This window comes from Anolis carolinensis, chromosome 4 (genome assembly GCF_035594765.1).
Source record: "Anolis carolinensis isolate JA03-04 chromosome 4, rAnoCar3.1.pri, whole genome shotgun sequence".
NCBI lineage: Eukaryota > Metazoa > Chordata > Lepidosauria > Squamata > Dactyloidae > Anolis > Anolis carolinensis.
In genome coordinates, this window is record NC_085844.1 from 7,428,194 (window position 1) to 7,453,422 (window position 25,229).

The 25,229-nt window shown below is 40.1% G+C and overlaps 1 protein-coding gene across 3 annotated transcripts in view; it reads left to right on the forward strand.

Annotated features, from left to right (window-relative positions):
* Positions 1-25,229, forward strand: part of tsnare1 (t-SNARE domain containing 1) — a 495,360-nt gene that overhangs the window by 235,190 nt on the left and 234,941 nt on the right. For all 3 annotated transcript variants that reach the window (XM_008115495.3, XM_003223925.3, XM_062979952.1), the window contains exons 7-8: positions 1,254-1,328; positions 3,806-3,862. In XM_008115495.3, coding sequence (XP_008113702.2) covers positions 1,254-1,328; positions 3,806-3,862 — 132 coding nt within the window. The remainder of the gene's footprint in view (positions 1-1,253; positions 1,329-3,805; positions 3,863-25,229) is intronic.

Here is a 25,229-nt window from a genome sequence, read left to right on the forward strand (position 1 = left end):
ATTCAATGATTCCAGGCAGAAGGTAGTAGGAAAAGAGGAAGGAGACTTTACTGCCAATAAAGGAAGTCATATTTCTGAGTTTATCAGACTTTATGAATCCAGTTGATGGACAGGACTCTGGGGTCACCACAAGTCAGTGCCAATTTGATGAGAAATAGCAATCTGAAAGTAAGGTTTTCCTCTTAAAGTGTAAGCACAGAAATGCTCCTGAATATTGGTTCTCTGGCAAAACATTCCTTCCCCCGATTGCTTGGAATTATATCCCTTAAGTGTCTTGCTTACAGTCATTCTGTGAATTACATTGCCGTGTGACACATTTTTTACTGTCCTGTGCTTTTTGTTCAGTCATACACATCTGATCAGCATATTTTAAATGCAATCATGATCGCCCTGCTCATGACTCTTTTCCTATTCATTCCTCACACAATATAAATAAAATCAGAGTTCCCTATCATCTATCTACAGTTGCTCTCTGTATGCATTTGATCATTCAGAGGGATTTTTTTGCAAAGGACTACAAGCCCTGACAGCGGATTCCTTTTCCGGTGATTGCATTTGCAAGAGTATTTGTCAGCTGCATACAATGGAATGTCCTTGCATCTTCGCCTCACCGCCACAATGAAACAGGGCTTTGTGATTCACTTTCACAATGGCATGATGTTCTTAATGAAAGAAAACTGACACCAAGGTGTTAAATCTTGTTTACTGAGAATGGCAATTTGTTTAGCGGGAGCTATAGATCAGAAGAAATACGGCCCAGGCAAGCCCTCAACATGGCACAGGTCCATGAATCAATTTGAAATAACAGTAAAACACACCTGCCAATAACATAAAATATCTAAATTAAACCATACGTGAGCACTTTAAGGCAGCAGATTAACACAGCCAACAGGTTCAATGCAGGAAAGACCTTGTGAAACAATTAAAAATGTCCTTATCGAAATGTTACCCAGTGGGTTTTGTTTTATCCTGTCCTTCTATACAATTGTTCTCCTGTTTGATTTTATCTTGGTGACAATTTTGAGTTAGTTTAGTTAGAGAAATAGTAACTGGAGCAAGATCAGTAGGAGGTATTCATAGCTGGGAAGGTTCAAAGTCCTGTCTCCCCATAGACCTTATATGCTAGGACTTGTGTTCAGTTTAGGGCTCAGAGTTGTCTTTGAATTACATTATCTGCAAATAACTGATGGCACAAACACAAATACCTTTTTTCCTGTGTTAATAGTGTTTGTTCATCTTTTTGCTTCATGTAGCAAGAGCGGCTACAGCTGGACCGCCTGAAGAACCAACTTTCTGATGCCATTCAGCGGTATGGGACCGTACAAAAGGTAAAGAGAGATTCCCAGGTTGTTCCTTTGGTATAAACTGTGTTGAAATGAAGGATAAATAGGAATTTAAAGAGTGCTACAAATGTCCTTGATGCAAAAGGGGTTTGTAACACAGTGAGATGCCCTTGGGGTGTTTTGAAAAACATTTGTTTGCTCAACTTGACTTTGACTTCTGTTTGCTTTTCAAAATGCTAACTTTTAAATGCAAAATACGAGGGTTATCCAGACAGTAGACTACGTTTTGGAATTAAAAATGAACAATGTATAGGAGAAAACATTTACCATATGCAGTTGAAAGCCACACCCAAATACCACTTCTCAACATAGTCGCCATTCAAATCTAGGCACTTATCATAGCGATGATGAGCTTGGAAACTCCTCCCTCACAAAACTCTGCCGCTTGTGTCCTCAACCAGCCGGTCACCCCTTTCCACAGCTGTGCATCGTCACCAAAATGCTGCATTGGGGACGCAAGCGGCAGAGTTTTGTGGGGGAGGAGTTGCCAAGCTCATTCATCGCTATAAGTGCCTAGATTTGAATGGCGACTATGTTGAGAAATGGTATTTGGGTGTGGCTTTCAACTGCATATGATAAATGTTTTCTCCTATACTGGATAACCCTCATAGTTGCTTTTTTCACAGAAGAGTGTTCAAAAGGTATCAATGCTCACACTCTTGCCTAATTGGGATAAAACTTTTGATAATATCTGTGAGTGGATGCTAGAATTAAGTGATGAATGTTCATCCTTTTATAGAATATGCTCCCCTTGGTTTTCATGTTTTACTAAACAGGCATCCTATTTAAGTCACATTATTTTTTAAACCATAACTAAGTGTTGCATTTAGCCCAAAACCATCCATCACCAACGTAGTGTCCATCGGATGCATTATTCCGTCATTCTTAATCTCTGCCCATTTCGTTTATGGTTGCTGAGAACCATTATAGGCCGTTACGCTTTATGATAGCCTAAATTAGACCATCTTGAAGAACAGTCTCTAAATCAATATGTCAAATCACAACATGAACTAGGTTTGCAATTCATGACTTCAACATTACATTTCAAAAACTAGATCACAAGTCACCAGCCGGCCTATATCATTAGGGCATTTCTCATTTATTTTTTGACCACAATTCTGTTTAAGTACTTCATATATGTTTTGTTTTCTTCTGTAATTTCTCTCAATATGAATAGGCCTGCCTTAATTTTTTCCAAAGGGCTGAAATGATGTGTCTACAAACAAAGGGAGATTATGAACATGCCATGGTTGACGTTGGTTATTTTTGGTGGGTAGGGCTTCCAGGTTGAATACATGATGGACCTCCTGTAACTTGGGACCTCATCACACTAAAGATTGGATCCATTTAAATCCGCTTTAGGGAGTGGGCTTTAAACAGCTCAGCCAGACAAGTCCTGGGTCTCACCAAACTGCAAACCCCAGAATTCTGCAGAAGGCAAAAATCAGATTTAAAATGGATTCATACTCTAGTGTGATGAGGCAGTTGGTCTTGAAGAAGATCAGGAGAAGATAGATACCACACAGCTCAGTCTACCAAATGATGGCACTTACATCATCTCTTACGTTCCATACTCCAGTGTTTGGCCACAGCCAAACATCACGACTATTGCTGAAGCTTGGGAGAAGAACATCCAGAGAAGTACCAAATCTTTTCTTGTTGTTGACATCACAGAATATTTCTGTTTACTTACCACTGCTGGGAAATAAGCTGTGTTGGAACGGGATGGTTATAGCTAAAATTTGAAACTTGGAAGGTAGCTTCATCTCTCTGTGGAGCTGAACAGGTCTTCTGCATCTTGCTCTACAATCTGTCCACACTTAAAGTTACAGGAAGCCACTCCAACCTGGCAACTCGAGTGGGAGGAAATCCATCTTCTACAGCCCCAAAGTTGAGGTTGCTAGCTCATGACCTGTTGGTTTCACCTGCTTTCCAATGTTGCCATTTTGCAACCCTGGAAAAATGTAACCACTAGGAGAGTTCACCCAAAAACCTTCAAAGCAATATTTCTAATAATACTGCTGCTTCTCAAAGAATTTCCTTTACTGAATTACATATTCTACTTGAAGCTAAACATGTGACATTCTACCTGTTCATTTATTTTTAAATAAATTACAATGTGCTGGAATTTCCTATGGCCTTCTCCTCGCCTTTGCTGAATGGCCTGGGTGTGTCCGGAGACTTTTTGGCATGACAAATTGCCACTTTTTCACACTTCACTTTTAAAATATAGTCTTTACTTTCCATATCCCTGACATCCTTGAAGTTTACATGACTTTCAGTTTCTCAAAAGCCTAATACATTTTCAAAACATATTCTCTTGTTTCCAAATCACATGGTTAGTTCACCCCCATCTCATTTTATTCCTCCCTTTCCCAAAAGTATATTATGAATAAAGATTCTGGTGCATTTCTTTTCAGTTCTAACCTGTAATTCTACAATTATTTTTTCCATATTGGCAGAAAATTGCAGAGAAGTCCAAAGCACTGCTTCCAAAAGGACAGAGAAGTAGGAAACAGGTAAGTGTTGTGTTTCTTTATCTGGAGCTAACCATAAATTCTGAACAAGTGAACCAGCCTCTGTTTTCCTTCACTGCATTATGCAACCATGGTGGAAGATACGCCTTTGAACATGGGTCACTCCTTTATACTCTTATCCTCATTCTGTTGAGGATAAGAGAAAACCAGGGTGCATATACACTGTGGAATTAATGCAGCTTGGCACCACTTCAACTTCCATGGCTCAGTCCAATGAAATCAAGGGAAGTTGTAGTTTTACAAGGTATTTCACCTTCTCTGCCTAGGAGTGTTGGTGCTGCACCAAACTACAACTCCTAGAAATCCATAGCATTGAGTCATGACAGTTAAGTGATTCAAACTGCATTCATTCTCCAGTAAAGAGTAGCTGCACCCTCAGAGGTGGAGACTCTATGACAGCGGTCCCCAAACTTTTTAAACAGGGGGCCAGTTCACGATCCTTCAGACCGTTGGAGAGCCGGACTATAGTTGGCCACCGAGCAATAATTAATAATAGTATTAATAATAACAACAACAATAATAATAAAAAGAGGGTTGGAAGAGACCCTTTGGGTCATTGAGTCCAACCCTCTTCTGCCTTTGTGCACCGAAAGCACAAGCAAAGCACCCCTGACAGATGGCCACCCAGCCTCAATGTTAATAATAATAATAATAATAATAATAATAATAATAATAATAATAATAATAATAATAAAGAGGGTTGGAAGAGACCCCTTGGGCCATTGAGTCCAATCCCCTTCTGCCTCTGTGCACCAAAAGCCCAAGCAAAGCATTCCTGACAGATGGCCACCCAGCCTCAATGTTAACAACAACAACAACAACAACAAACAACAATAATAAAGAGGGAAGAGACCCCTTGGGCCATTGAGTCCAATCCCCTTCTGCCTCTGTGAACCAAACGCACAAGCAAAGCATCCCTGACAGACGGCCACCCAGCCTCAATAATAATAATAATAATAATAATAATAATAATAATAATAATAATAATAATAATAATAATAATAATGAAGAGAAGAAGAGACCCTATAGGTCATTTAGCCCAACCCCCTTCTGCCCTTGTGCTGTGGGGGCCGGATAAATGGCTTTGATGGGCTGCATCTGGCCCCCGGGCCTTAGTTTGGGGACCCCTGCTCTATGAGGACAGCTTCCCATACAAAAGCTCAGACTTGTGGTCACATTCCCTCCATTTTGTAATTATCGGGTCCATCTTGAAAATACTAAATACTTTTCAACCAGAATACAAGAACAATATGTGTTTAAATCATTCAGGCTGGAATTGACCTATTGAATCAGATCAAACTAGATATTATGAAGAAGATGGTGATTGTATGCTTCTGAAACTCAAAGAAGTAAAGGAGACTCGAAGTGGCAGCCAGCCATCCATATTTTCTGGAGTTTGGGGAAGAGATGTGCTTCAAAAGTTAAAACTTGTGGATAAAGAAATTACAATATTTTTACATGAGAGAACACATATCTAGGAATGTCTAGATCTTCTAACAGGGGGCTGGACGCTTACCATAGAGTTACAATGGAAGAATTAGGGATTCCCAGAGATGCTCTTGAGAAATCTCTAGGTTTTCCAAGATGACTGTAAGAAGTTGACCAAAGTCACTCGGGAGAACTCAGAGATCCCTAGAGAGAACATTTTAATTGGATCCATGAATAATCAAAACTGAAATAGTCACAATGGGATACATGGAGGGATGACGGTGCAAAGTTCTACTGTCCTGATGTCATCTTGTGGGTGTGATCTTCTTCGAATTTTACATATACTGTGCAGCTGAAATATTTTTTGATAGCAGTTGTGTGCTGCAATCAACCCTTGTTTTCTGATTTAAGAACTGCTGAATACTTGAGTTACCGAACTGGAATCTGCCACTGCCATATGACATTTATCGAATGGTATAATTGGATGGAAAATAGAATAATTTTTCAGTTTGACAATTCAACGCCATTAAAAGTCATCAACCTTTGAAACTGTCATCAACCTTTGAAAGTGTGGAGTTATTCTGAACTGGATGGCTTCAGATGCAGTCTACGAGGGTTGAATGAAAAGTAATGCTTCCACCTTCATTACTTGGGTTTGGATGGGAATATTTTAATAACTCAAATGCAAAAATAATCCTTAGCATGTGCTCTTTAACTACCACTATTCACTTTTCCACATAATCACCAGACAATTGGATACATTTCTGCCAACAATGCACAAGTTTTCTGAAGCCGTCACGGAAGAAGTCGACACTGTTTCTACAACCGGCATCTCACAGGACCCATCGTGCACAGATCTTCCAATAGCCAAGCAAAGCAATCATGTGACCCACACGTTCTTGTGAAATGCCGATTATGCTTGAAATTTCTCTCTGAGTGATACTACGATAGTCCTGAATCAATCTGTCAACCTTTTGCTTGTGAAACTCGTTGGTTGCTGTCACAGGACATCCAACTCTTTGTTTATCACACAAGTCAGATGTTCCCATCTCAACATCTTTAAATTTACTCACCCAATGATGCACAGGACTCACATCAACACAATCACCATAAACATCTTGCATTCTCTGAGGAACCTCCTTTGGGGTGACACCTTCTGCTGTCAAGAATTCAATGACTGCACTTTGCGTAAGTTGCATTGACCGACCGTCTGTGCAGGGGTCCATACTTCGCACTTTAACAACACAACCATTCAATGCTAAGGCTTCCTGCCAAGTGGAACTGTAGAGGAGAGTCTACTGAACAAGCCAGGACCTGCCGCATATCAGGACTGCTATCTGTTGAGAAGTTACGAAGGTGGAGGCATTACTTTTCATTCAACCCTCGTAAACTTAAAGACATGGTTTTCCATGGCTGGATCCACATTGACTGACACTCTTGGGCCACTCTTGCATGTGTAGATGTGGTCCAAACCATCTAAGCAAAGTTGATACAAAATCTTTTGGTGTTTATACAGCTCCACCTAAAGCTAGCATACCTTTTAAGCAAGGAAAGAGCTATGCCTTGATTCCTGATGAAGACACCTTAAATTTGGAACTTGGGGGTGGAAGGTACATAGAAATGGATGTGGTAAGGGGAGAGAAATCCTGACTTCTCATGCCCCATTTCTCATCCTTCTCATTCTCTTCTGTCATATTCTTCCAAACTTAGCTCACATAAGAATTTAAAGATAAATATTGACTATAATCTGATAATATGTTCCATAGAAGATGGGATTGTCTCCTTCTCTGTGTCCATTGAGCGAAACACCATCCTGTCCTTGAAATGTCTAGTTCTCTCTGTAAGACACAGGAACGTAAAGCCCGCTTTCTGCATCGAAAGCACATTTTTAAAACAAATAAGATTTCAGCTGGAGCATTTGCAGTCTGACACACTTGCCAGTCTGCATCTGTTCTCATTTCTTGATTTCTCTTCTTTAGCTGGTTTCTCTCATTCCTCTGTAAAGCTAAATAAAACAAGAAAATTGACAGTATAAAACCAATGCTGCTGTTAATGCAGTATTAGTCTTGATTTTATTTTCTCTTGTGCACAATGGCCAGGGAATTCATAAAGCCAGCACTCTGAGCACCAGTCATTTGAGTGCATTGCACATCTATTGAGGCAGTAAAGTTAACACTCTCTATTACAATAGATTGAATCCTTGTAGGCTCAGGAGTGAAAGAAGAGTCGCAGTTCCTTGGAGAGTAGACACCTGAGACTTTAGATATTTTACTGATAAAAAATAAATTGCTTTTCCATACCGCACTGATTTCTGAGTTAGTGAATCCCAGTGGGTCTTAGACTAAGACTCCTGGTCAGAAAGGATTCCATCACCGCCAGTAAAACAATGTTCTGGAGAGGGATGGTGGACACATATTATTGTGTGTTGAAATCAGATTGTTCCAAAGCTTTCGACCCTGAAATCCCTGAATCTTGCAACTTATGCATACCCTCATGAAGCCGAAAGCTAGAATGTTAAATTGCCTCTGTGTCAGTCTATATATATTGTATGTTGTTTGCCATGTATATGTGCATTGTGATCCGCCCTAAGTCCCCTTTGGGGCAAGAAAGAAGGACGGAATATGAATAATGTAAATAAATAAACATCCAGATGTAGGACTCATCTCTCAGCTGCGACTCCCTGCAAATCTGTCTGATATTAGGATAATAATGCTAATCTACCTTAAAGATGTTCACCAGATTTGTACAACTGATTGCCTATGGGCTTGCTCATTATTGTGCAATTGAATCCCAATGATGTACAGTAGAGTCTCACTTATCCAACATAAACAGGCCGGCAGAATGTTGGATAAGAGAATATGTTGGATAATAAGGAGGAATTAAGGAAAAGCCTATTATACATCAAATTAGATTGTGATTTTACAAATTAAGCACCAAAACATCATGTTTAACAACAAATTTGACAGAAAAAGTAGTTCAATACACAGTAATGCTATGTAGTAATTACTGTATTTACGAATTTAACACCAAAGTATCATGATGTATTGAAAACATTGACTACAAAAATGTGTTGGATAATCCAGAACGTTGGATAAGCGAGTGTTGGATAAGTGAGACTCTACTGTATTTCAAGTCCTAATGAAGGCATGGAGACCATCAAAAAGGATGTAATTCTATGTGAATGGTTCCACGTGTGGAGCTCAATTTACAAAGCAAAGTAAATACATCTTTTGTGTAAAGATTTTAAAAGTATAATTACTTGTATAAAGATGCATACAAATGTATATGAAACTAACAGATGATGAAGGATACTATTACAGTAGAGTCTCGCTTATCCAATGTAAACAGGCTGGCAGAACGTTGGATAAGCAAATATGTTGGATAATAAGGAGGGATTAAGGAAAAGCCTATTAAACATTAAGTTAGATTATGATTTTACAAATTAAGCATCATGTTAGACAACAAATTTGACAGAAAAAGTAGTTCAATATGCAGTAATGCTATGTTGTAATTACTGTATTTACGAATTTAACCCAAAAATATCACGATGTATTGAAAACATTGACTACAAAAATGTGTTGGATAATCCAGAAGTTGGATAAGCGAGTGTTGGATAAGTGAGACTCTACTGTACTTAATATTATTATTATATTGGTTTCTGTCTAGCTTATCTATCCCATTTTTTTAAAGAAACTATATAGTTAAAAACTTTAAAAAATAATAAAATAGATTTATATGTTACCATTGTTAAAATAAGATTAAAATCTCATAAAATCAAATACGGTAAGTGTTGTAAGGGAAAAGTAGGCTGGGAGACAATAGGTGGTTGTTTAACTCATTCAGTGATATAAAACTATGGCTGCTGCTGCTGTTGTTGTTAGAATCATTGACCCCCAAGGGCTATTCAGTCTTAACTCTGTTCTAACATCATGAATACACAATCCAAGCATTCCCAACAGGTGGCCATCCAGTTTCTGTTTAAAACACTCTAGAAAAGGATACTTCACTACACTGTAAGCCAGCAGTATATTCTACTATCAAAAAATCTCTTACTAGGAGGGATCCAGAAGCATGAGTCAAAAGCATGATATGGCAGCTTGACAAACCAATGCAATTCTAGTTTGCATCAATAGGAGTATAGTACAATAGAGTCTCACTTATCCAACGTTCGCTTATCCAATGTTCTGGATTATCCAATGCATTCTGCCTCCCGCTCAGATCCACAACTGTTTCTCTAGGTAGCAAGGACTGAACTTTTTACAGATTTCATTTTCAGCAATGTTGTTACTATGAGTTCATTTTATGCAATTCTCTTTTATTTGTAGGCATTTTGTTAGTAGCCAATGTTTATGCAGTCAATGTTTTCAATACATTGCAATGTTTCGGTGCCAAATTCGTAAATACAGTAATTACTACATAGTGTTGCTGTGTATTGAACTGCTTTTTCTGTCAATTTGTTGTAAAACATGATGTTTTGGTACTTAATTTGTAAAATCATAACCTAATTTGATGTTTAATAGGCTTTTCCTTAATCCCTCCTTATTATCCAACATTTTTGCTTATCCAACGTTCTGCTGGCCTGTTTATGTTGGATAAGTGAGACTCTACTGTGTCTAGATTGAGATTTTCTGCTGCTCTGGAGACTGGAACATGGAACAGTGGATTCAAATTGCCAGAAACTTCTAGGCAGAAGAATTGTCTAACAATGGAATGTACCATCTTGGAGTGTGGTGGAGTATCCTCCTCTGGAGGTGTTTAAGCAGAAGCTGGATGGCCGCTTTCAGGAGTGCTTTGATTGTGTGTTCCTGCTTGGTAGGAGATAGGACTGGATGCCCCATCATGGCATCTCTTCTAGTTCTATGATTCTATCAGGGAGATCCTCCTAAAGCTTTGATTGCTGTTCTTAGAGATGACCCGTTGGTGAAGTTTTGTGTCAGTATCATTTATAATCTGTCACTCAATGCAACCATTCATCAAGACAGCTATTTCCAGATTACCAGAGAGCAGGGATAGCTTTGCAATTGTCCTTTGGCTAGATGGACCCTTCCTGGGGATCTCAAGAAGTTCTCAACTGTGATGTCATTGATGTTTGGTGAATCAAGGCTGGTGGTTTTTAAGGGCATGCCTGTAGTTGTCACAACACAAAATGGAACAATTTCCAAAATGTGCATGTACATGGCTTTTAACTGTTTTAACCTTTCCAGCCATCTCAACCCCCTCCATTGTTTCAGACATTCTCAGTCTTTTAGATACTCTTGAAGGTTTTAAATTTTAAAGTGTTCAAATTGATTTTACTTGTACATTATCCTGAACTCCCATGATATAGGGTGGAGCATAACTTTTTAAAACAAATATTATTTAAAACAATAAGCTTTCCTCACTTGTTGAGGCTAGGGAAAGCCTGTCATTTGGATGGTCCTGTTGCTTCTCAGCGTCCCTGGTCTCCTCCGTTGCTCTGCTCTCTCCCAGCTGCATTTGCCAGAGCTTTAAATCACGCCCCCTGCCAAAAGGTCATATGGTTACCAGAGAAATAAATGGGAACCCCCACCCTCCTTGTCATCTCATTTCGATGTGAAATGCAGCATTATTTTAATACCCACAGAGATGGATTATTGACAGGGAAGGAAATTGTATTCTTCTAAAACCCTCTTTGGCGGCAGCATTTATAACATGATTAAAGGTGAATGCTGCCAGCCATCAGTTCCTCTCTCTGATTTGCTCATTTCCCATGCCCCAGAAGCATGTTTCTAAAAGGGGGTTAGTCTTTATGTCTTGATGAAACACAGAGACCAGAGCATAGATGGAGCAAGTGATTGAACTGCTGGATCTAGCCAAAAGTCTAAAGCTGGGCTGTGTGGTATAAACTTCAACTCCAGTGGTTCCCAACCTCTGGTCCATGGACAACCAGTGGTCCCCAAGAACTAAAATATGGTCAGCAGCAATGACAGCGACTGGTCTTGCGAAACCTTCTGATAGTGCCAAGGCAACAGGGATGTCAGCAGGGAAAGGCTGGCTACTCGGGAAAGGCGCAACAACAAGCCTCCTGACTGCTGTTTCTCCTCCTCCTCTCTCCCCCTGAGTGGAGCCATTCCACGCGGCACCTGGAAGCGGGGGCGCCTTGGTGTCTTCCTTTTTAGGCCTGTTCCTGGGGTTATTTGAGGTGCTGATTCAGAAAATTGCATTATATGATCACATCATCACATTATTATATATGGTTTTCTGTGGGCAAGCAGATAGTGACTACTGGATGGGATATGCTCTGTATCAGAAACTAGAGCTGATGTGGTCTATCCAATGCAGCTTTCTGAATCAGCACCCCAAATAACCAAACCGAATCTAAAGTTGACCAAAAACTGATTCTTAACCCTTTCGGTACTAATGTTGGAGAATGGTCTCTGGTCAAAATGGTCCCTTGTGAAATGGTCCCTGATGAAAAAAGGTTGGGAACCACTGCTCTACTCACATGGTTGAGTATTTGTTGTGCTGAGCAGATTTCGTGTTGAATGGCAATATTGTGCAACCGAGTGCATAAAGGTGTGCATGCCCCTTCCCCAGCATGCATAGTGTTACCTTATGTGCAATGACTTTTCTGTGACCTAATTGGAGATGTTTTACTTTGGACAAAAATATCACAGAATCCTAAAGTTTGATGAGAGAGGATTAAAGACCCAATGAAAAGAGTAGGAAGAACAAGCACAGTGAATATACTAGACATAAAGCAACTGAAAATGGAAGTCTGACCTAGAATAAGGTAGTGGATGTGTGGCGCAATGGTTAAACCGCTGAACTGCTAAACTTGCTTATCAGAAGTTTGGCGATTCGAATCTGCGGGACAACGTGAACTTGCAGTGTTAGCTCTAGCTTCTGCCAACCTAGCAGTTCGAAAACATGAAAATGGGAGTAGATCAATAGGTACCGCCTCGGTGGGAAGGTAAACGGCGTTCCATGTAGTCATGCCAGCCACACGACCTAGGAGGTGTCTACGGACAACTTAGAAATGGAAATGAGCACCATGCCCCAGAGCCAGAGATGAGCACCACCTTTACATCTATCTGTGTTTTGTTGTTTCTAGGCATTGAATATTTGCCTTAAGCTTCCACCTGAGTCCCCTCGGGGAGATAGGATGGAATACAATTATTATTATTATTATTATTATTATTATTATTATTATTATTATTATTATTATTATTATAGAATAACAGAATCATAAAGTTGAAAGATACCACAAGACCCATCAGTCCCATCCAACCACTGTTTGCAAACCTCCAAAGAAGGAGATTTCATCACACTTCAGGGCAGCCGATGTCACTGTTGAACATCTCATACTTTCAGGAAGTTATTCCAAATATTTAGGTGGAATTTTCTTGACGTTTGAACCCATTGTTCTGTGTCCTAGAGTCATACTGAAAAGGGAGGAAGGTTTTTTTTTTTTTTGGCTGCTTACAGGGATTCATCTACACTGTAAAAAAGAATGAAGTTTGGCACCATTTTAATTGCCATAGCTCAATACCATAGAATCATGGGAATCACTGTTATATGAATCCTTTAGCCTTTTATTGCAAAGAATGCTGGTTGCTGGGGCCTCACCAAGTTACACTGAACTATCAGAAAGCAAAAGTATCACTATCTCAAACCCCATTTATCTATAATTTGGGATTTTTGGAAATTCTAGACAAAAGATTCTCAGTGTGTATGGATCCATTTTAAAGTTTGCATTAAAATCTTATGGCATCCTGGAAGTCTCAGTTTAGGAAGAGGTAGTCAGAGAAGGAGGAGCTCTTGCTTTTAAAAAACTATAAATTCCAGGTTTCCATAGTATGGAACCAAAGCAGTTAAAGGGAAGTCATACTGCTGCAATTTCTTTCTCTCTGTATAACTTCTTTCAACATTCTGAATAATCATGTTTTCAATTCCGTATCGGAGATATCTTGAAATGCTTCCTTACCATTCATGCTTGCCTTCTATTTTCCATCCTTGGCTTCCTCCTTTCTAGCTCCCAGAAGATTTCCTCTCACTGACATAAACTTGCCCCAGAGATCTGAGCCTTGGCAGATTCCTTTTTTAATCACCATTTAACTTGTTAAAAGACAATATCATCAGAGGTAAAGTTCTCCAACCTCTTGAGAGCTCCCTGGGCACGGCTTTAATTTCACAATTAATGGCAGGCAAGAGAAATGAAGAGAGGAAGAAGCATCAGGCTCTGAAGATCTATCCTTTCCCTTCAGCATTTAAGGCTTTCCTTGCAAATGTCGGAGTTATGGGAATATCCACACCTGATTGCAATGTGCAAAAGAAAATTGAAATGGCTCCTTATTTTGGAAGGTAAAGGTAATGCAAAGGCTTTCATGGCCAGAATCACTGGGTTGCTGTGAATTTTCTGGGCTGTCTGGCCATGTTCCAGAAACATACCCTTCTGACGTTTCACCTATGGCAAGCATCTATGGCAAGCATCCTCAGAGGTTGTGAGGTCTGTTGGCTATTACAGATTAATTGTTCATGGGGAATGGGCTTTTAATAATGTGCTGTATTGGAGCCAGCTTGACATAGTAGTTAGAGGGTTGGATATGATTCTGGAAGCAAGGTAGAGTAATAGAATCATAGAGTTGGACCATCCAGGCCGACCCTCTCCAAGTAGCAGAAAAATTGTATTTAAAGTGCCCTCCCCGCACAGATGGCCATCCAGCCTCTTCTTAAAAGCCTTCAAAGAAGGAGCCTCCACCACATTCTGGGACAGAGAGTTCCACTGTTGAACAGCTCTCACAGTGAGGAAGTTCTTCCTAACGTTCAGGTAGAATCTCCTTTCCTGTAGTTTGAAGCCATTGTTCTGTATCCAAGGCAGCAGGAAACAAGCTTGCTCCCTCCTCCCTATGACCTCCACACACATACAGTATGTATACATGGCCATCATGTCTCTTCTCAGCCTTCTCTTCTGTAAACTAAACATGCCCAGTTCTTTATGTTGCTCCTCAGGTTTTGAATCCCTTCTCAGTCGTGAAAACCCACTGGGTGACTCTGAGATGTTGGGAATCATCCTGGACTACTCAAGTCGAGATGTAGTTAGATAGATGATAGAGTTAGACTAAGGGAATCCTTTCCCTGTTTCCAAAGCATGCCTAGACTGTGCTTCACTCTATCCTGTTTACGTCACATCCCTTACTTTGAAGTTAGTGGAAATGTGAATCTTTAGGGACACTAACTTCTCATTGGTCAGAATGTCTTTTATGGCCCCAATAAACTGGACCATGTGGTAGGAACCATTTTGGTTCTCTCTTCTCCCTTTGTTCTTCAAGCTAATAAGAAGCATCTTGCTGTCTCTCCTGGCAAGATGTAACTATTTAGATGTTTGTTATTTTTCCTTTCTTACTTTTCCTTAGAAACCAGTCTAGAGTAGACTAGATAGCTCCCAAGCTTTTCTATCTACAATGGAGTTCTTTTTACCTGAATAAATACTTTTTGAACTTTTATTGAGACTCTGCAGTCCATTGCAATCCTAACTAGACAAAGACTTCTCTTGCTCGCCCCGTGTAAGTAACTGTTGCATTTAAAAGCTTTGCTTTTGCTACTCTGCTGATTTTGGTGGAATCTCCCCCAGAGAGGGTTAAATTGAGTCTAACTGCTCAGAGATTACCACAACATGAGAAAGCTACACTCTCTCAGCCTCAAAGAAGGCAATGGCAATCCCCATCTGAACAACTTTGTCTGGAAAGTCCTGTGATAGATTTCCCTTAGGGTCTCCATAGGTCAAATGACTTGAAAGTACACAGCGACAAGAAGATTTGGACCCACCATGGTGTAGTGGTTTGATAGCTGAACTACTTTGGAGACCAGGTTTTGAATCTGCTCTGCTATGAAACATGATGTGACATTCTCTCAGCCTCAGAAGCAAGGGATGGCAAATGTCTTTTGGACAAATTTTACCAAGAAAGTTCTATGATAATTGTACCTTAAGGTTGCCACAAGTCAGAAATATTCTTGAAGGCAGACAACAATACACACTCATCTATAGTTTGTTGTTGTTGTTTTCTATTTTAATGACAATATTTTAAGAATTGTTCATTGTACTGATAGTTTATATTTTAACTTTTGTGTGATGTGTCCGTTTGGCTGCCTCTCAGTCAACTCTTCTAAGACGCCTTGGAACCCAGGGATGAGAGAAAAGCTGGACAGGAGTAAGATAAATAAATAAATGCATGGATTTTGAAATATCTTTGGCTGCAGGTCTCTGCTGAGAGATGATTCACAATGAACTATTTTCTGAATTGCTACTTGGACAGCACTTTTGCCTTTCCCATTATTCACTACAGCTCTATTTTCAGTTTCCTCCTCAATCTAATATCTCCTTTCCCACAACTCCCTCTGGTTCTTCTGTGCGGAGCGCTGTTCGAGATAAGATTCCAGGACAAAGAACAATTAAAACTCTTCTCTGACATATGTTTCTCCCTTCTTTTTTAATAACACACAAAGCAATCTCTTGCATTTCTGCCCGTAACCATCCTATTAATGTTTAAATTGCTCTTATTGACATAATGATACCTTTTTTGGGTGAAGCTAACGATGTAAATATGCTTGAGGAACAGCCAGGGAGCGGAGATAAGAATATTTCGACGCCCAAGGGATGTGCGCGAGATGGGGAATAATAGGAGCGCATTATGCATTTTGCTCATCAACAATTTTTCAAAAAGAGATTTCAAAACTGGAACAGCTTTCAGCATATTCAGTTTGGAGCCGGGAAACAAATTGGAAGTAGCAGGCAGAAAGTCCTCTGTGGTTTCTTATTAGTAATGTTTTCTGTTGCAATCAGCTAAATGGAACTAGGTTTGATTAGAGAGGAGGGACATGGCAGAAGAGAAGAGGCCGTTGAGAAGGACTCTCTGCAGCTAGATATTGTGGGGAAATGGTTCAAGGATTGGAAATGCTACATCATACTTCCCAGGTAGCATTGAGAAGCCTTCTCTTCTCTTTGTGCATTATCTACTGGTGACAGAAAGTAGCAAGTGATGCTATTTCATTCATTTGTTTATTTTCATCCCACCTTTCTCCCAATACAGGGATTCAAGGTGGCACTTAGTTGGTAATACAGTAGAGTCTCACTTATCCAAGCTAAACAGGCCGGCAGAACCTTGGATAAGCAAATATCTTGGATAATAAGGAGGAATTAAGGAAAACCCTGTTAAACATCAAATTAGGTTATGATTTTACAAATTAAGCACCAAAACATCATGTTATACAACAAATTTGACAGAAAAAGTAGTTCAATACGCAGTAATGTTATTTTGTAATTACTGTATTTACGAATTTAGCACCAAAATATCATGATGCATTGAAAACATTGACTACAAAAATGCCTTGGATAATCCAGAATCTTGGATAAGCAAGTCTTGGATAAGTGAGACTCTACTGTATTACTTTTATAGATATTTCTCTAACCTAAAAAGGGGGAAATAGAAGGAAAACAATTACAGTATAGTCATTCCTCCACAGTCACAGGTTTTGCTTTGATGGATTTCATTACTGATGGATGTAATCAATATGTTCTCTCTAGGAATCTCTATGTTTTCTAGTATGCCCAATGGCCAATCTCCATTGGAAGTTGACTACAGAGCAAGTCTGGGCAAACTTCGGCCCTCCAGTTGTTTTAGACTACAAATCCTAACAGCCTACTACAAGCTGTTACAAATCGTGGGAGTTGGCCAAAACACCTGGAGGGCTGAGGTTTGCCCATGCCTGCTACAGAGTCATGGTGGAGGACCAAGAAATTTCTAGAAAGGACTTTTCTAGGAATCTTTAGATCCTGTACAAAACAGAGTGCCGGACAGTAATTATACTTATTTATTAATAATAAGATAATTGTATTTGTGCAATTGTGGAATAATACAATTGTAGAATTACATTATCAATAATGAATCCAACCATGAATATTATAATTGTATCATGAATAATACAACTGAATTATAAAATTAGATTGTAGAAGTGAACAATAATGCAATTGTAGAACTGTATTATTTTGAATATTAATCCACTGTATTATTAATATTATGATTCAAAACAGACTCACAAAATGCCTGAATGAAATCGCTTTTGATAGGATCATGAGAGCAAAGTTAGTGCTTGGAACATGCCATGTTATCTGATGATACTTCACAGATACCTAGATTCTTGGATAGAATTAGAATCATTTATAGTTCAAAACACCAGTCAGTAGAGGTGTGCATGGCACTCATTTCTCCCGTTTCATTTGTTCTTTAGTTCCTTTCATTTCGGCCCAGAGCACAAAACAGGAAGTCCTGCCCTCATGAACTAAAATTAGCTCGAATTGAAAGAAACCAGGAGTGGTGACTGTTTCCTTGCCTGATTTTTGTGAGCACAATTTGATTTTTTTTATTAATTTCCCAGCAAACAAAAAGTAAACCCTCATTTACTGTCCTCTTCCAGGAGGCAATCACTCTTCCTTATTGGGAAGTGGGAAACCTCCTTAAAATGCCTTGGAGAGTGTGAGGCTCTCCAAGTGGGGCTGGGCACTGGGATTTGTGTGTGATGTGTGGAGCATCTTCGACATTTGGCTCCTTCCTGCTGCTGCTCCTGGAAAAGTTAGAGGATGGGGCCAGTGGGGAAAAGAGGGAATGTTTTTAAGGAAAATTTATTTTTAGAAAGAAAAAAACCCCTAAAAATTAGGGGAACCCAAATGTTATAAAACTTGATGAACTAAGAGTGGTAGATTTGCCCTCCATGTGTGGCAATTTTCACCCCTCTAGCCCTAAAACTGAGGGGAAGAAAAGCCTGGGGATGCCTGGCCAAAGTGGCCAATGGGTTGAAAAATTTCATATTTTCATATGCAGAACAAAAACACCAATTTGGAAAGGCACCCCTTTTCAGAAAGTGCTTGAAAACGAAAATGGGGGCCTTTCGAATGAAACGAACAGAAATGGATAGTGATTCTATACAAATGCACAAGCCTACCAGACAGCAATACCTGGTGAGCCATGAAACTACTTTAGAAATAGATGCATTCCCAGGAATATACCTGTGGAAGTGGTGGGAATGAGAGAATGGATTCTCCCCATCAGGCTTATATTGGCTGTTACAGTTTGCCAGGCAGCCTGGACCTGAGCTATATCAGGATTGATAGATTATAGCCAGAACTTTGAATTGTGTCCAGAAAAAAATGGCAGCCAGTGGAGCTATAGCAAGAGAACAGCATGATATTATTAAAATTGATCTCATATCTCATAAGATTTTAAAATTGGTCTCATAAATAGAGACTGACATAGGAATGTTCTCCAGTTACACAGAGCAGATAGGAATGTTAAGGTTTCTGTTCCCTAATGGGCAATGTAGGATCTTTACTGGACACAACACACCCAATACAGGGACCCTTTCCTGAGCAGAAAGCATTTTTTTGTGTAATAAGTAAGTAAATGTCCTATCTTCCCATGCAAAATCATCCCCTAGAACACTGAGGAATGTGCAGATACCTGAAGAAAATGGCACAAACCCCTTGCTGCTGTATAATTCCTTCCAGTGGAGTTTCTCACATGTCAGGAAACCCTTTTCCTTTTTTTGGTGGGGAAATGAATCACAACAAATCTTCTTTTCATCACTCCCTCTTTCAAAGAGGTAGCATCAGAGGGTGTTGTTGCTCTTCTGTCCTCCTTTGTTTCAGAGGAGATGTTTATTAGAAGAATGCTCCCTCCATCCAGGGAGGGGAATAATTCATGCAAGCAATCAGCCCCAGGTTAACTGGAGAATGAGAGAGTCCTCCTCTCAGATGTAGCACAAGCTCTGGACCATCCATCAAATAATCAATTACCATGTCCATTAGTAGCCTTTAACCGCACATTAGAAGAATTTACCAGGCACTCTGATATCCAGGTCATAACCCCTCAGGATGAGTACAGACAGGAGGAATCTATCAAAGTTTTGATGTCCTGTGATTTTCAAGTCCTCAAGCAGGCTCTGAAAAAGCAGGCATTGCCTCTCTTGTCTATTTCTAGGGTGGCTATTTCTAAGGCATTTGACAATGGAGATGTCGTAGGACTGTTCTCCAGTCATGACTGGGCAGATATGAAAATTGAGGGTCCCTTTCCCCATTTTGGGGGGCTGAAATCCTTCATCAGGCAACATGCATCTGGCATGTGGTCACACATCCCCAGTTTCAACCCTGGTCCTTCTCTTGCAAAGCTAGCTTTCAAGTAATACTGCCATGATCTCAATGCCATCATTTCCATTTTGTTGGATAGCAAGGACATCACTGGAGATACTTCCAGCTGTCTTTCTATAGTTGTGTGTACTGCATCCAGAGAAACCTCTAAAGTGTTTTTGGAAGGTCCTTGCATAACATCTACCTACAAGGAGAACTCAAATCATGCAATCTTAAAGTTAGAAGAAACCACAAAGGCCAACTAGTCCAACCCCCTGCCATGAAGGAACATTCCTTCATTCTCCAATAATATGGAAATGGCTTTGTTGAATTTCTATCTCTGCAATGACCCCCCCCCCCCCAAATATTGCCATAGTTGTCCCATTCTGAAAAACTGAGTCGGTTTTCAGTGTGTCCAGAGTTCAGAAGCAACAACAAGAAACAGTAGCCAGTGTCAAAGAATCCATGGTCAATAAGCCATAAATCAGAACAGAGTCCATGCAGTCAAGGTAGGAGAATCAGTAATCAGTACAAGACTCATAAATCAGTACTTACAGCAGCCAAACCAAGAAGTGAACTGAACATTTGCTTCTAGTAGTTTGAGTGGAGGAGGCTCCCTGCTTGTAACTCCAGCCAGCTTAATAACACCCACAACCCAGATCATATTTAAGAAATGTATATCCTAGCTGTGTGCACATCACTTCTCACTGTGTTGATGGGTCTGCTCAAGATGGTTTTGCCAGTTTTTTCTCGTAAATAGAGCCTGCAGCAGTCAGCATTTGTTGGTGGTCCTTTATCTAAGGATTAACCAAAGCTGACCCTACTTAGCTTCCAAAATCAGATATGGTGCCTTTAGTGTATCTAGGTGTACAGCTATGAATTCACGTTTCAAAGGTAGCTTTTGGGTGGGTGCATTTCAGAAGAGAGGTGAGTTGTTTCTGGATTTCAGACTGATTTTGGAAAGAACCATCCAAGGTGCCATGTCCTCAAAATAAGTTTAGTACTTTGGATCGTTCCTTAGACATTGAGACTGAAATCTGGAGCAGGCTCACTTATTCCACTGGCATCCCAGCTTCTGCTGCATCCATTCATGCCTTTGCAAAAGACAGCCATGTAATGTTCAGTTTAACTTTCCTCCTTTGGGTTCCTTTCCACCATATGTAAAGCTGTGAAAGCTCCATGGTATAATTAGCATTAGTATAAAAGTGGCAGTTTAGGAGCCGTTTGTCAACCTGTCAGACTGACCTTTAAACAGTGTGACCTCCTGTGTTCTAAATTCAAAGCAGAAGATACAGTTAAATCACACCTCGGAATTGCATTTTAAAACAAGACACAGTGGACCATTCCTTTTTAATGACACCTGCATACAGCTTCTTCACAGGGCACAAGGTTGCAATGTAAAATGTGCTTTCTAGGAAGGCCTCTTGATCGTGGTGGGATTTCTGCTAGAATAAAGGTGAATAAAATGGTATGAAATTTAGATTAGGAATGGAGAGTATTGTTTCAGCATCCATGGTTTTAAAAAAAACTTCTTAAAGTTGTGGATGGTTGAATCCATGGATGTGTTGTGACTCAGCTGGAGCCTCAGAGTGACTCTGATGGGGATTATGGGATTCAGGTTTAAGATGGTGGGATTCAGGCTCAAGATCAAGATGACTCTGATGGGAATTATGGGATTCAGGTTCAGAGTGTTCCTGCTGTGGAAGATGAGGAACAGGGAGGCTTTCCCATGGTAGGGAATGGTGTTGATGAAACTTGATGAAGTTAGCCAGGTGCAAATTGACTCACGAAGGAAGGACAGCTTTTAGCCTGATAGTATCCATGTTAGCCGCCCCGAGTCCCCGTTGGGGAGATGGCGGCGGGGTATAAATAAAGTATTATTATTATTATTATTATTATTATTATTATTATTATTATTCTACAGACAGACGCTAACTCTAACGAGCTGTCTGGCCTTGACGAAATGGAACCTTTAGATCGAGCTGGTTGTTTGGAATTCAGGGTTCGCAGAAGTGTTAGAATAGCAAACAAGAGGGAGATCAGAGGCCAAGAAATGCTTTCATGCTATGCAAGGGGTATTAAAAGTGTGTGCTGAGAGAGAAACCTTTGTCAAAGCAACTTTTTGTTTGAGTCAAGATGCACGCTCTTGCTTTCCCGGATTATCTTGCAACCTTGGTGTGTTCATGTTCATGGGACTTCGTCATGCATTAATGGAACCTTGTTTTATGCCTAAAGTTTTCTTGGATTATTCTTTTTAGCCTTGTTTTGCAACAATCTTTTGGAACTTTACTTTTGCTTTTTAAGAACTATTTCTTTCCTATTTCCTAATAAACTACAAAAGACTTCAACCTGTTTGCAGCCTGGTATATTTAGCAAGGTGAAGCTAACCTGAGGTGCGACAGGATGCTGAATCTGTGGCAATGGAGGCTTAATTTCCTGATGCTACGGTACCTTCTCAAATCCTACTTTGATACTTCAGACTAAGAGTTAGTTTTATTCTAGAGCTGTAACTATATCGAACTCCATGGTTTCACATTGGTGTGACATTGAGGGCTGAGTGCTGGTGGAGGCAATGTGGAAAGATGGGTGAGTTGTTTTTGCAATGTGTGCTGTGGAAAACATGTAATTTTGTCTCACAATGTACAATGACAATAAAATTATCCTATTCCAGACATGGGCAAAGTGCGGCCCTCCAGGTGTTTTGGTGTTTGGTAACTCCCACCAGCTGTTAGGAACTGTGGGAATTGAAGTCCAAAACACCTGGAAGGCTGAAATTTGCCCATGCTTGTTCTATTCTATTCACAGCCTGCTTACACAACAGAGGCGTTGCTAAGGTTCTGGAGAATGGGATGTGAGAAGTGATGTATCCAGATGTATCATTAGGACATTGTGGGGGATCTGTTAGGGTCATACTACCGACATCTGTTTCTGCATTTCTTACAACTGGGAAAGTGCTGCTCACATCATTACTCATTGCCCTGAACTCCAGTACTTTGGAAATGACTAAGTTGAGGATGAGAAGTAAACTTCAAAGTTTGCATTTTTGTTTTTATAAGAAAGGTCCCACAATGTACTTGTTTTTCAAATTGAAAAATCCATCTCATTAAACTCACAAAGCAGAAATAAACCCTTTTGAATCAATGTGCTCTTACCTTTGAGAATTCAAAAATGAAGGTTATATATCCCAGTATGACAAAAGCAAGCAGAAACGCTGGAGAAGCTATTGGGTCTCAAGGGCAAAGAGACAAGTTTGCCCACTTGTGACAAAAGTACACAAAGCAGGAAATGAGTAAAAAAGAAGTCAGCTGGGATCAAGGAAGGAAGGCTGGAGGTGTGAATTGTCTGCCCACTCAACTGTGTAGCTCATCCTATGGCTGCATTTCAATATATTACCTTACCCTTTGTGGCATCATAACAACTATATATCTATTGAAAAACACCTGGAAGCTCCAGATGGTGCAAAATACAGCAGTTTGTGAGGTCTCAGCTGCCCACTTTGTAGAGTAAATGACCCCTCCAATGTCTTCAAGGATGATTCTGGGTATAATTCAGAGGTCTGATGCTTCCTATATGACAGAGGTGGGCACAAAACAGACCCCATGGGCATTGATGGACTCTGGGCTTCCGAAAGATCAACATTTATTGTTCCAATGTCCCAAATACTCTTGCTACTCTGTTTTGCCTGCAATTCCATGGGGTGTTTTGCATGTTCAGGATCACTTTAGAGTACCTAGAATATATTGATCACCTCTGAACATTTTGTATAAATGATGGTTATTAGGTGGAGTTAAATGGAGAAGACGTGCCCTTCCTGCCACCTCCACCTGCTCCTGTGATCTATTGGATCTCTCCAGATCATTGTGGCTCTAAGCAGCTCAGGGAATCATATAAGGGTTGAATGAAAAGTAATGCCTCCACCTTTGTTACTTGGGTTTGGATGGGAATATTTTAATAAATCTAATGCAGAAATAATCCTTAGCATGTGCTCTTTAACTACCACTATTCACTTTTCCACAAAATCACCAGACAATTGGATACATTTCTGCCAACAATGAACAGGTTTTCTGAAGCCGTCACGGAAGAAGTTGACACTCTGTTTCCGCAACCGGCGTCTCACAGGACCCATCGTGCACAGATCTTCCAATAGCCAAGCAAAGCAATAATGTGACCCACATGTTCTTGTGAAATGCCAATTGTGCTTGAAATTTCTCTCCAAGTGATACAACGATCGTCCTGAACCAATCTGTCAACCTTTCGCTTGTGAAACTCAGTGGTTGCTGTCACAGGATGTCCAACTCTTTGTCACGCAAGTCAGATGTTCCCACCTCAACATCTTTAAACTTACTCACCCAACGACGCACAGTTCTCACATCAACACAGTCACCATAAACAGCTTGCATTCTCTGGTGAATCTCCTTTGGGGTGACACCTTCCGCTGTCACAAATTCAATGACTGCACATTGCTTAAGTCTCATTGACTGACCATCTGCGCAGGGTTCCATACTTCGCACTTTAACAGCACAACTGTTCAATGCTAAGGCTTCCCACCAAATGGAATTGTAGAGGAGAGTCTGCGGAACAAGCCAGTACCTGCCTCATACCAGGACTGCCATCTGTTGAGGAGTTATGAAGGTGGAAGCATTACTTTTCATTCAACCCTTGTATTTAGAAATTTTTCACAGACTGAAGAAGCAAACAACACAGAAGCTGCATCTGTGAAGCCTAAGAACCTGAGATGTGGAGCTAAATTTACGTAGCTCTGGGAGGAGTGTTTGGCACAAAAAATGATTGTACTCTACAAATCCCTTCAAGGTGACAATAGACATGAAAAATGGGTAATTTATTTACAGTGCCGGGTGACATGATATCAGTCAATATGGCTGAAAGCAGAGGAGAGAAACGTTTAAGAGTGGATAGCAAGCCAATGCTTAGCTTCAGGAGATGCTGGAGATCAAAATAGATATCCCATGGGGAATGATCAAGGAACACAATCTCCGTGGCCAAATCCATGGGTAGGAATAAGGTCAGTTTAATAATGCTGGGTCTATGAAATATAAGCCAATTGTGATTTCAAATTATCTTTAAAGCCCCTAATGCCAGCAAATAAACCCTTATTTCAGGATTTCCCAGGAGAGCATTTAGATTACAGGCAACTATACTGCAGTACAACTTCCAAGCAGAATAATCAATACAGATTAAAGGCGGGAGACATTTTTCAAAGTCAGAAAGTGAATCTCAGCATTGCTCCATAGCTACTGCCAGGCTTAATGAATTTGGCTGGAAAGGTACAAACGATAATAGAGTTGATCTTTGTTGTTGGATTGGCATAGTCCTTCAGAGGAAATACGTTTCACAATGATGTTATAATCGTCAGCTCTGGAAACAAGTCTTAGAGATACCCGTTCTATACAGCTATAGCATTTTGAGGCTGTTTTGCCTCACATCCAGTGTACCATAATGGTTTGGATTCTAGACTGGGATTTTCAGATCCCAGGAGTATCCCCAGCAGGTGCCAAAATGGAGACACATCACACTAAGTGAAACAACAGAAACTGGCAAACCCAAGCCGGGCCAATCTTGAGATTTACAAGCAGAACTGTGGTCCAAGCAGTCCCATATATAAAGATAAAAAGCAGATTAGTCCAAAAGAATGTTTTCGAAATCAGTGACTCATGATGCTAGAGTTACATAGAAGTTATAGAGCTGTTGTTGAAGACTTTCATGACTGGAATCACTGGATTGCTGTGAGTTTTCTGTGCTGCCTGTCCATGTTCCAGAAGCATT